This window comes from Corvus hawaiiensis, chromosome 3, assembly GCF_020740725.1.
Source record: "Corvus hawaiiensis isolate bCorHaw1 chromosome 3, bCorHaw1.pri.cur, whole genome shotgun sequence".
Classification (NCBI taxonomy): domain Eukaryota; kingdom Metazoa; phylum Chordata; class Aves; order Passeriformes; family Corvidae; genus Corvus; species Corvus hawaiiensis.
In genome coordinates this window covers 59,112,234-59,124,804 of record NC_063215.1, presented here as the reverse complement: position 1 = coordinate 59,124,804, position 12,571 = coordinate 59,112,234, and the positions used below count along the sequence as shown (strand labels likewise).

The window sequence follows — 12,571 nt, the reverse complement described above, 5'->3', positions numbered from 1 at the left end:
CAAGTGAGAATGTGAGTATTGCCAGTTACAGATCGTGCCAGTTACTGCAGTGGGGAAGTGCTTTTGGCTGTGAATTAGGGCAGAGACTGTATCTCCTCTTGCATTAACATAAAGCCTGTTCTTGGAAGCCAGAAGGCATAATTAGGCTTAATCAATCACATGTTTCCCCACCAGGGAAGTCTGTTTCACCACTGACACAAGGAGACGAATGCTTGAAAAGCCTGGCCTTGTTTTGCCTGGCACAATGTTCCTTCAGGAATCACGTACCTACAGTTTAATTATCATCACAAGAAAGATTTACATTTGCAATAATGGAACAGGCAGTACCACCCCTCAGCTGTTTCTTCCCAGCTGATGAAAATGTGAAGACTGAAGAATTTAAGCCTTGATTGAATAAAGTGCCTGAACACAAGCTAGAATTTAGGTGGCATTTAGGCCACGTTCTCATGCCATCCTGACTTGACCTTGCCTTTCAGGAGAGTCTGTGGTTTATATACCATACAAAGCCATTGTATTCAGAGCCTGCACCCTGATCCCATCCTGAGGGGCACATGGAAGCTTTCTTAAGTAGCTGAGAGGATGCAAGAAACCCCTGTAAAACTAGTTAGCTGGGATCAGGAGCACTTTATAGCCCGGGGCTCATTCCCCGGTTTTGGGCTCACATATTCTGTACTGTATTTTAACTCTGCCAAAACAGAATTAGTAGATGCCCACTGAGACTATCACAGGTGACAGGAACAAAAACTCCTACATGTTTACAGATTCTGGCCAGCATCTACTCATATTGCCTCCTGTGTCCCAGCAGAGTCATCACACCTACAGCCGTGGTGCAAGAGACACGGACTCCAGTGACTCATCTGCCACGTGAGGGATGAACCCCACTGCCATGCCATCCTGACACGGTGCTGCATGTGGCTTTGCTTCAGGACTGTCACTGGAGTTACCTTCCAGCTCTGAATGCTGGCGCTCCATCTCTGTGCAGTGTCAAAAGACAGCTCTGATTTTGGTCTTCAGCCATCACAATGTCTCCAAAACTCTCCAGTGAAAAAAAGAGATACAGTTCATCAGGTTATTTTACTCTTAATCTCTTAATCTACTTTTTTTGCTCTGACTCATATGGCTTCTATACCACCAACTGTATTCTAGTCTCTCGCTGATTGTTCCTTCCCCCATCCCTGTCCCTCAAAAAAATACCCCAGCATCAGAAACCAAGCCTTTCTTCACCTGGGAGAATACTAAGTTTAATTTTGGCAAGATATGTGTATAAATATTATGCATATTGTATACTATACAGTCATCTGGGTGATTGGTACACTCGGCCTGATGAGGAGGAGCTGTATAGCTCTGTGACTGACACCTCTCTATCTCCTTCCATCAATCTATAGTTGGAGGAGGACTAGGAAACAGCTTTCGTGAGAATATGTCTCAGATTAGAGTCTGATTTCTTTGTACCACAGCAGAACAATCCACATAACAACGTAGTTGCAGAAAACTTATTAAGTGTATTTAAGTGTGCCCTGAGTCATGCTTGTAAACTCTGCTCCTCAATCTCACTGAAAATGTATATTCGTCAGTGGGAACGTGGGTGCATGTAAACCACAACAAGGTATTAAAAGATTAAGCCAGGATCAGAGAGAGAGAAAAAAAATAAGATAATGAGAAACAGGATAGATGACACAGAGCTGCCAACCTTCAGTCTTTTCCATGTAGGTGCCTTGTGAGCAGTGAAAGCGCTTCGTTGCCAGGGCTACATCCTGTGGGTTTTACTGGGACTGTGTTGGCCTGGGGGCTGGTGGTAACCTGAGCATTTCTACTCTGCACAGCCAGCTCAGGCCCGCTCCATGCCACCATGGGTGCACGACTGCAGACACGACTGCCCACCTGGGACATGCCCTGGAGCCCTCCCTGCCTCTGGCTCCACTGTGATCAACAACACGTGTTGATGGCCAAGAGCCACACCAAAGATGCTGTTGTGTTGCTCATAGGGCAAGGAAAAGTATGTGTCCTTGTCATCAAAAGATAAAGGCAAAGTATGACGAGGAATAAAAAATGTAGTCCTGGGAAATGTGTTCAGCAGGAAATAGAGGCAGCAGTAGTCCCTGGAACACCTGAATTCTAAGGAAAATATTTTATATTAACTAAAGACTGAGACTTCAATTGACTCTGAGCATGTTTTAGTTGTTGGGAGTCCCTTTTAAGGGGAGGGAAAAAGAAGTGATGTCTTTACCACCTCCAACTCAGAGGAAGAAGGAAACAAGTTTTGATGCAGGAAGAAGTGGAATTCCTAAAAAATGCAGAACTTCAGGTTCTTTATCTCCAGATGCAATTTGGTTGGTTGTTGTCCACTACACAACCTATTTAGTGTTACCTCAACTCTGCAAGGCAAATACTTTGTTACCAAATCAAACTGTGAATAGAAGAGAACAAATCAGTACTGCTTCTGAGAGTAAACTGATGACACAGCCACTATAGATGTTTATGCTGGAACTTTGGCAAGATGCACCACTACATCACTGTAGGAGCTAAAAATCCTGAACCTGGAGTCCTCAAAAGCAGCCTTTGTTCACGTGCAGGGCCTGAATTATTTACCTGGTTAAATGACACGGATTTCCATGTGATGACTACCACAGTTTAACATCTTGTCCCATTTCTGTCGAAGGTATAAAGGAGAAAGTTGAAAAAGGTGGAAATATATAAATAAAAAGCCAAGACCCCTTGTTTTTACTGTAATATAATCAAACTAATTTCTTATTGTGTTTGTGAGGTTGAAGTAGTAGGTAAATTCCTTGTATTTTTAGTATTTATATTACTATATTAGATAAGTGTCTCACAGATTTGAAGTTGGCCTCCCAGTGCTCCCATGCTACTCCCATTTTGCAGAGGAGGAATTTTGATGATGTTGAGGCAGTCTGAAACAGAGTAAACTCAGGCCTCATGATTTCTACCCTCAGAGTCATTGTTCTGTACTCTTGCTACACTTTAACAATTTCCTTTTTCAGAAAATATCATGGCCTTTTTTACATTTTAGGACTCTAGATCCACTCCATATATAAATGTTTGATAGAAGAGACAGTTCAGTGGTTTCACTCAGTGACCTTCTGACTTCATGCAGTAAACCTACTGCATGAGCTTGTTTTGCACTTGTGTTCAAGCTGGGACACCTTGAAAGATAAAAATTATCTCTGAGTCTATGTTTTGTCTTTGGAAAGAGATGGGTATTAGAAGCAATTAAAAATAATAGAAGAACTTTTCTCAAAGGAAACAGTTTAGCTACTTAAGAGTCTTCATTTTAAAAATTCTGCATTTGGGAAAAATCCTAAAGCAGGAGGAAATACTTCCCTTCTGCAATGATGTTTTGATGCACTGTGCTCTGGTTCATCTCTATCAGTCATGCTCCCAGCTGGACGCCAAGAGAAAAGAGGATTGTAATACCAAGTCATATTCCATGGTGCACTGTGAGAGGTTCAGTTCAAAAAGGAGAAATGAGACATGAGAAAACTGGGCTACAGTTTCCCTGCAGAACCACAATGTGATACACACACTGAAATTTTGATTTTTAAAATACTGAATTAATTCATGACCTTTAGACCACTTTTACTGCTCTGATGGAAATTCCTTCTTTAAACCCTGGCGTCACACAGTAATACACACCTCATTCAGACATGTCATTATAAAGCTCTTGTTGTTTACTGCTTATTATCTAACTACAATCATACACAGTACTTACATTTTCAGCATGTCATTAGATGGCTTGTAAAGATGTTGCCCTAAGGAGTCACACACCTGTCCTGGCTGAGTCCAAAGAGTGTCCAAAAAGGGCTGTTAACAATTCCCGTGTCATCTATATCTATTTTTTTTTTAGCTACTGGTGCCTCTGTACAGCAATTATCAGCCTTTTAAATAATTTAAATAATAATAATTGAAAAATTATTCCACTGCAAGGAATCCTCAGCAGTGTAGCTGTTTCTCTTGTGCAGAGGACAGGGAGACAGGTGAACCACCAGACTTCAGGTGAAAAATCCTGAGTGTTCAGTAAGCCCAACCAAAGAGATTCAGGTTTCACAGTAACGTGCATCAAGCATCTTACTTAACCACCTATTCCTGCAGTTCAGAGGGCAAATAAAGAATAATGGCTAATTTCTGTGATAGGTTGGAAATGCATGCAAATGATGAATATGTGATACAGAATAAAAGTAAACAGGGGTAAAAGAAAGAAGACAGATTAGTACAATCAAGAGTAAAGATTATTTCAGGGCAATCTTTCTGACTAGGGCAGGCACTTGACAGACATAACTTAGTCTGACAAGCAACTCTGTTTCAAGAAGGATTTGGATAACTGTTGATGGGAACATCAGAAACAGTGCAGGTTGAGAGAGAGAGCAGCATGGTCAGACCCTTCTTTCAGTAACTATCAGTAATAAAAAATGTCTTACTCTGTATGCATTACTGGATAATTGCCATTCAGAGCTTTTCTTCCAACATTTTATCATGGGGAACTCTGACTCATCTCTATCCTGCCTCAGTCACATTTTCTAATGTGTAACTTCTGCTTTGCACAACTAAAGCTAGAGTGGTTTAAACCGCCTATTCTAATCATATATGCCAAGTTATTACTGCCATTCTTACCCTATTGTCTCCCCAGTGGTTTCCCGTATTGTTTTACATACACGAAAAGAAAATGTAGAAAGAAAAGACTGTTTCCTGTATTGTCTTACACTACATAGCAGTGGTGGCCCTAACACCTGGCTGCTGTTGGGGCTGCCAGCAGACAGGTGCAGTGTATTTTCTCTTTTGATGCGTGATGATGCTGGGCTTGGTGCAAGCATTTCTGCCATCAGTGAGCCGACTGAGAAGGAAATAAGACTCAGAATGATTTTAGCAAGGGTAGATTTCCACTGGGGACAGACCCCACTGTCTTCAAGGTAAGAACAACCACCTGCTATGCATGTTGTGACTGATGGTAGGTCTGCAGACAGCTGAGGAGCCTGAAAGCTCCTGGATACAGGGGATAAAAATGGGCATTAGGAAACCTTGTTATTTTATATTAGTTTTCCCAAGCTCACAGCAACACTAAGAGCTCCTTGCTTGCTGATACTCACTCTGATTTGGGAAACTCCCTGCAATTTACTCTGGCTGCTTCCTCACCAGCTGTGACACGACACAGAGGTATGAGCTCAGATCCAGAACACCACGTGTGCTGAGCCCAGGTGGGCAAACACGGCCAGCTGGTATTGTGTGAATATGTCTGTACAGCTTCTGTAGCCAAACTGGCCGATTCCCCCTCTGGCTGTGGGGAGTGGAGCCAGCTGTGACCCCCTGCAGCCCGGCAGACACGCGGGTGAGCAGCACACGCCTCGCCTCGGGGCGTCCGAGCTGGAGCTCTGCTCTGGCTGCTGCTGGCATCACCCCAGAGTGCTGAGCTCTGGCTTGCCACCCAGAGCCGTGCAGGTCAGAAAAAAGAAGGTGCGGCTCAAGTCAGAGCAGGAACATCTCCAAATCTTCCCCTGCTCACGCGACAGTCAGTCCATGAAGTTAACACGTAAACAAGTCCTCTAACCTTCCACCAGCCTGGGCAACACCACCAGAGTAATGGACTAGACTCCTTGCCTTGCTTCCAGAGATCTGCACACCAGCTTGGGGCTCACCTGCCCTTACCTTTCTGTCCGCTATTAATTACGCTTCTCTCATCAGCATTTTCAGAGCAGAACCAAAAATCCATGAATCATTCAAAAACATCTCTGACAAAGAACAGAAAATTAATCTGAAAACAGCATACCAAACTATTTTAGGGGTCTGTATTGTCCCAACACCAACTATAAACTGCCCCATCTCTCACTGCCTGCCTTATTCTTTCCTCAGGTAAAGTTCTTCCCTGTTTCCCATAGTACACTTGGCTTTCAGGCCCTAAATCCAGTTTCATCAGCAAAATGTGGTGGGTCTTAACCACCCACAAAATAATACAATTAATTCACCTCTACCAACTTTAGTTGTCAAAATTTCTCAGTAGGATTGCAGGATTAAGCAGTAATCCTTGATTTAGAGCCTGCTATTCCATACTGTTCTCATGAAAACACAATCCCATGATTGCCATTAATAGGATTTTACAACTGGCCTCACAACTGAGCAGCCACCAAGGAGTCTTTAGCCTTACACCAATTCTGGACTTAGTCGTCTCTGTCTGATGTCTTCTAGAATTTTAACTCCTACCATAACCTTACTTTTAGCTATGAACAGATGAGCCCTGTTGGTTTCAAAACTTGCTGGTGACATGTATTTTCACCTTGCTTTGCAGAAGCCAACAATAAATTCAGCTCTCACGCCTGTTGCCTATAAAACACAATCCATCAGTTACCACCCTTCCGGGAACTGACATATGCTGCGATCATGGCTGGTATGAGTAGGGTAAAAGATGTCCAACAAGTTCTGTGGTGGGTTTTGGGTTAGGGTAACCTTAACTCTTAAGTTTACCCCATGCCTAACTCCTACTTTAATGACACTCATATCACCTACTGAGGGATAGTATCCGTAAGTCATCATGGCTCTTCCACTCTCTGTGAGACTTAAGGGGTCTTAAGACCCTTAGGATCCATACATTTTGTAGAGTCATAGAATGGTTTGTGTTGGAAGGGACCTTAAAGATCATCCAGTTCCAACCTCCCTGCCATGGGCAGGGACACCTTCCACTAGATAAGATTTCTCAGAGCCCCAACCAACTTGGCCTGGTACACTTCCAGGCATGGTGCATCCACAGCGTCTCTGGGAAACTCATTCCACTGCCTCACCACCCCCACAATAAAGAATTTTTTCCTAGTATCTGATCTAAACCTACTCTCTTTCAGTTCAAAGCCATTTCCCTTTGTCCTATCGCTACATGCCCTTGTAAGAAGTCCCTCTCCAGCTTGTTCTCAGTGTGTCCCCATAGTACTCTCTTTGCTCTCCACAGTACTCTAAAGCCTCCTGTTTAGTCTTTGCCCCTCTTACAACCCGTTTTTCAGTGTGCCCTTTAGCTCTCTGTTAGTGGTTTGCACGCAGATGTCCAATCCACACTCTGAAACTTAAGCCCAACTCCAAACCTTTGTTAGAGCTGAGTAATCAAGGAATGAATTACAGCTGGAAAGTGGTGATGACTGAGTGACCATCAGGAAAAATTGCACTTCCTGAAAGTGCTACCAAAGCTCATCCCTGAGGGGTTTTTGTTATGGCTCATGTAAGTATATAGTGGGAGATCTGACTCCTGGGTACACAGAAGCTTTTTTATATCCTGGCACCTGTACCAGCCACATAAACCCCTCTAATCTGGTTTACAAATCCTAGGTTGTTGGGTGGTGTTTAATGAATGAATTGCAAGTTCTTTACAGGTTGCCTTCTGCTTCCAGGAATTGGAGATAGAAGAACATGAAATTATTCAAAGACTCAAAGAAAAATGATAAAAGGTAACGCTACTAGCTTCCTACATACAGGATATTTGCAGGTGTTATTCCTTTCAGTTTACCTGTACTGCAAAGCTGCTCTGTCCCACCAAGTTAGTGTCAAAGTTTCAGGATAAATTATCATTCATGTGACATCTTGCTGTATATTCCATTTAGATCAAAATTAAAAGAGTTTCCATATTGCCCATCATGTCTTTACTGTTAGTACTAATTTCTAGTCCCAAGGTCTATTCAAGTTCCACGTTTTGCTATTGTAGCCCCCTTGCTCATATCTGAATAGTTAAACTGATTCAGAAGTAGCTGCTCCAACTCTTGGCAGCATCTGATATAAACACCACTGTTCAACCTTCCTCTTACTCCCAAAACCACCAAGGACAAGGTGTATTTGTGACCTATTCCCCTCAAGACCAGGTTTCACTCTGGTGCCCTGGCCGTGTAGATGGTGAGTGATGGTGCTACAGGGATCAGTCATGAAGGAGGTGCTGTGTGCATGAGGGAGGTCTCACAAAACAACTGCCTCTTGGGGACAGGGAAGCCAGGGCATCCCTGATTTTGGATTGCAGTGGGCTGCAAATACAAGTTCCTGGTCAATCCTGACATATTAACAGATTCCTACAATGATTCTTCTCATTACTTGTATGCATATTTCCTTTTTGGGGAAAGGAACAGGTTTTTTCCTTTTTCAGAAGTAGCTTGAAATTTTTGGTCCCATTGGTGTTGAACGTAAGGTAGATTACAACTTAAGACAACAAAAAAACATTTAGAAGTTGTTTTATTTCACTCTGTTTCTTTCCTAACTTTATTCTGACCCTCCCTTTGGGGTCATTTATTTCTCACATTAGTTAGTTGCTCTTCCCGTTTGGGGATTTGGTAGTTTTAGTGAAACATTTAAAGGAGAAGACCAAGCAAACTCTCTCCTTATTTGGCTAAGAATGTTTGTTCTGCTAATATCTGAATATAAAAACAACCTAATACTTGGGGCAAAAGCAGGGGGCATCCTCAGGGGACTTTTCAAGTTCTTGGTCTTGTTTGAACTTTTCGGGGGAGACTGTTTAAATCTCATGAAAAGATTTCTGGGTTTGGGTTTTTGTTTTTTTGTAGATTAATCTCAAGATACAGATTTTACCTAGAGGAATGGATGTATGAGACTAACACAATGATGGGCTATTTTCTTTGCTCTGTGGTTTCTTTCTTTCTTTCCTTTTTTCTTTATTTTTCTTCCCTTCTCTTTCTTTTTTCCATCTCCTATCTTTTTTCTATTTCTTTCCTTCTTTTTCATTCTCCCTCTGTCCTTCTCACTTTCTTGTTTTCTCATATAAAGATATATAAAACAAATTTGCAAATCAACTTTTATTTTTTTAGATGGCATGTGGTGGCACAGTTCTAAATTGAGATTTTTTCTTTGGATCTTAACATCCCCAAATAGATTTTCTACTCCCTTCATGTTTGTTTGTTTAAACTAGGTCTCTTGGTATTGTAGCAGCTCAGGACAACTTTCCATATACTGCCATTCAGTTCCCACAAGAGTTAAATCCCAGGCTTTCAGCTAGATGAGTTGCCAGTTACTGAGTGATGCCATTTGAAGCTCAGCCTCAGATGATGAGCCTGGAACCCTTTATTTGGCATGCCTCAGACTTTTGGAGCAATGGGAGGACTGCACACTTCTTTTTGAGTCATGGTCAGAGTCACTATTCGCTCCCCCTTTTACCAAACGCACATGGTTGGAGAAGGTAACCTTCAGCTTCTTCAAGGAAGTTCTTCAACAGCTTCAAGGAAATCTGAACAAACTATGGATGTATCTGGAAGGAGAGGATTCTTTCCATCCTCATCTCTGAATGCTGTCATGTGGGAATGACCTTAGTAAGTCGAGAACTTTTTCCTCCTTGTTTTACTCTCCAGAGAGAAAACTCCTTTTCTACGGTGATACAAACTTGCTTGAGTATTTTCATACTCCAAGTCTTTTTTTTTCACACTTGAGTATTTTCATTCTCCTTTTCCTTTCCTATTTGTTTTAACTCTTGAAGTAGTTTCTCCTCTCCTTTTTTCTGTGAAACTTTACTATGCTTCCAGCAGCACACTGTTTGCGCACCTTCCCTCTGCAGTTTTTGCAGAACACTGCTTGGGAGGCTCGCCGCTCATTCTGGTCACTGCATTCACTTGTTGCACTCACTCTCAATTCTCTACCACATCTCCAGCTATGTTGTTTGTTGCCTTCAACTGTCTCAGGTGGTGGCATGGTCAGCATACAGGTGGCATCATCATTAACATTTTTGCACAGGTTTAAATGCCAGCAAACCCTGAGGCTTCCCAGGTTGTTTACAGAATGCTCATTCTTAAGACTGTGATTTCCTGTCTTAAGGAGCTGTTTTGAAACCAGGAAATGCAAGGCTTATGAGAGAACAACCGTGACTGGGGTGAATGGCTCTCTTCAAATAATCATTGCAAAAGTTGCCCCAGTAAAACTTCTTTACCTTGCATTCGATGTTCTTAACTACTTGAGGGTATGGGTAAATTCTCATTATGGCATGTTAATGAACAAGGTAGGTTATATGGATGAACCAAGTCAGCTAGGTAAGCTTATTGTCAACAATTAGTTCCTACAAACATCAGTAAATCCAAAAGTGTCCTGAATGTGACTGTGTATCATCACAGGGCAGCTGGGAAGTTAACAGGGAATGGGGTATGAAATATTTGTATGAAAATCAGCTGAAGCCAATGCTACTAACTGTCTGTTATGAGATAAAAGGAGACATACAAAAGGAGAATTTACCCCATAACTCAGCAAAACAACAGTTAAAACCATTAAAACAATGACAGGGAACCTAAACAGCTTCTGATGATGATGATGATGATGAAGATGAACATGATGTGATGAACAACATCTCCCTGTGATGGGTTAGATTTGTAATGTTTGCAAGATACCTACCATCGTGCTATGTGTAAACATGGTTAAATTATGTTATGCTGTGATAAATGACACCTAAAGCAGGTAAGAAATTGTTTCCTCAAAACAGTGGCATTTTGCCTTCCCTCCACCTCTGTACTTGGAGGGAATACAATGCTGAGAAACTACATATTATTTTTACTTACGTAATTAAATCCCTTTCTGGAAAACTGATGTTGGTATCATTTTTTTTTTTTAAACCAAAAAACCTATGAGACAAATTCACTTGAAATGCATATGTTTAACTTAAAATTAATGCCATTAGCTTCAATAGGAACTGAAGAGTCCTGTCTGGGAACAATCCAGGGCTCTAACAAAAACCACCAATGCCATTTGTCATGACTACATCATGAAACTGCAATGATTGTCCAAGAGCTCTTTAAGAGCATCTCTTTAGCTGTGGTGTAGCACTCACAGGCTGAGCCCCTTAGAGAAGGTGGCTCAGGATTTCTGCTAGCATGATGGACTTAGTGATCTTTAACATTGCCAAGAGTAGCTCCCAATGGGTTTTAGCTAGCATCAGTATATCAAAGCTGGTGTTCCTTTTGCAAACGCCTTCATGTATGACCAGAAATTGAGGGTCCACAAAACAGAAGGAAAAAGGGGGAGGGGAGGAGCACACAATGCTCACAGTATATTTTTATACATATTTGCAGAAGGAAGAGCTGTGCTATCCAAACTTGAGCTTTCCCCATGGATGAGTCAAACATAACGTTTCATCCCAGCGAAGGCACAGAGAACATCTCAATGCACAGAAACATTTCTACACAGGAAAGGGTCTGGGAGATATTGACCCCACTTTGGGTAATTATGATCATCTCCTTCCTGGGTTTTTGTGAAAATGGAATTGTCCTCTGGTGCCTCTGCTTCCAGATCAAAAGAAACCCATTCACTGCGTACATCACACACTTGTCCATTGCTGATATCTCCTTACTGCTTTGTACATTTATTCTGTCAATTGAGTACATCGCTGGTTTTGGATTTGCATATGGTTTTTACTATTATGTAACCACCACACTATCAATTGTCTTCCTTCTTGGCTATAATACTGGTCTCTATCTCCTGACAGCCATCAGTATTGAGAGGTGTCTGTCTATTGTTTACCCCATCTGGTACCGATGCCACCGGTCACAGCACCAATCGGCAATTGTGTGTGCAATTCTGTGGACTCTGTCTTTTTTCATGACAGTAGCTGAATATTTAACATGCAAAGATGATTCAACCAAGGAACAATTCAACGATGGCAACCATTGCCAAGCACTGCTCATCTTCACATGGATCCTGACTTTCATGATCTTCATTCCTCTAATGATTCTATCCAGCCTGATCCTGGTTATCAGGATTCACCGTAACTCCCTGAGACCTCATTCGTCAAAGCTCTACATCATCATTGTGGCCACAGTCATTGTTTTCCTCATCTTTGCCATGCCTATGAGGCTGTTGTATCTTCTGAATTACCACCACTGGTCATCTTTGCTCAGTCAGCAGAACCACGTCACCATTGTTCTCTCCACTGTTAACAGTAGCATCAACCCCCTGGTTTACTTCTTTGTAGGAAGCAGCAAGAAGAAGAGGTTCAAGGAGAGCCTCAAAGTGGTCCTTAGCAGAGCACTCACTGATGGGTTGCGGCCAAGAAGCCAGGAAGTTGGCATGAGTTTGGATATAGCCGAAACAATTTTCTAAAGCTTAGGGGGGAAACTCTAGGGGCAAATAATTGGACTAAAAACATTTAATAAACCACTGCAAAACTAAAGTATTTTTCTTCCACAGAATGTAAAAAGCAGTGGTGAAATGGTATTGTTATCTTTGGTGGGTGAGCAGTGGAAAAATATGGACTAGAATAAAGATAACTTTTATTTGGGGGTTTTTTTTTATTTTTATTTGTATTTTCTTAATTATTCAAACACATGCTACATCCTGATGTGACTATGCCAATCAAAGATACCACAGTGGAAAAGAGCTAGGCCAACAGAGAATATAAAAAAAGAACACAGAAATATTTTATAAATAGTGTGACATTTATAAAAGCACCGAGCACCCATAAATGCTATTGAAGTCATCAGGGCCTGTGTGCATTCGCATTTTTAAAAGTCAAACCCATTAAACGCAGGATTCACGTTACATACTGGGATTCAGTTTCAACTGTTTCCAGCTTGTTTAAGTGCCCAAAAGAGCTGGTCCCTGGGGGAAACAGAGG

At 41.8% G+C, this 12,571-nt stretch overlaps 1 protein-coding gene across 1 annotated transcript; it reads left to right on the top strand.

Moving 5' to 3' along the window:
• Positions 1 to 9,158: 9,158 nt before the first annotated feature.
• MAS1 (MAS1 proto-oncogene, G protein-coupled receptor) lies at positions 9,159 to 12,192 on the top strand. Its single transcript, XM_048299374.1, has 2 exons — positions 9,159 to 9,290; positions 11,031 to 12,192. The coding sequence occupies exon 2, from the start codon at positions 11,068 to 11,070 to the stop codon at positions 12,055 to 12,057; it is 990 nt and encodes a 329-aa protein (XP_048155331.1). The 5' UTR covers positions 9,159 to 9,290; positions 11,031 to 11,067; the 3' UTR covers positions 12,058 to 12,192.
• The last annotated feature ends 379 nt before the right edge of the window (positions 12,193 to 12,571 follow it).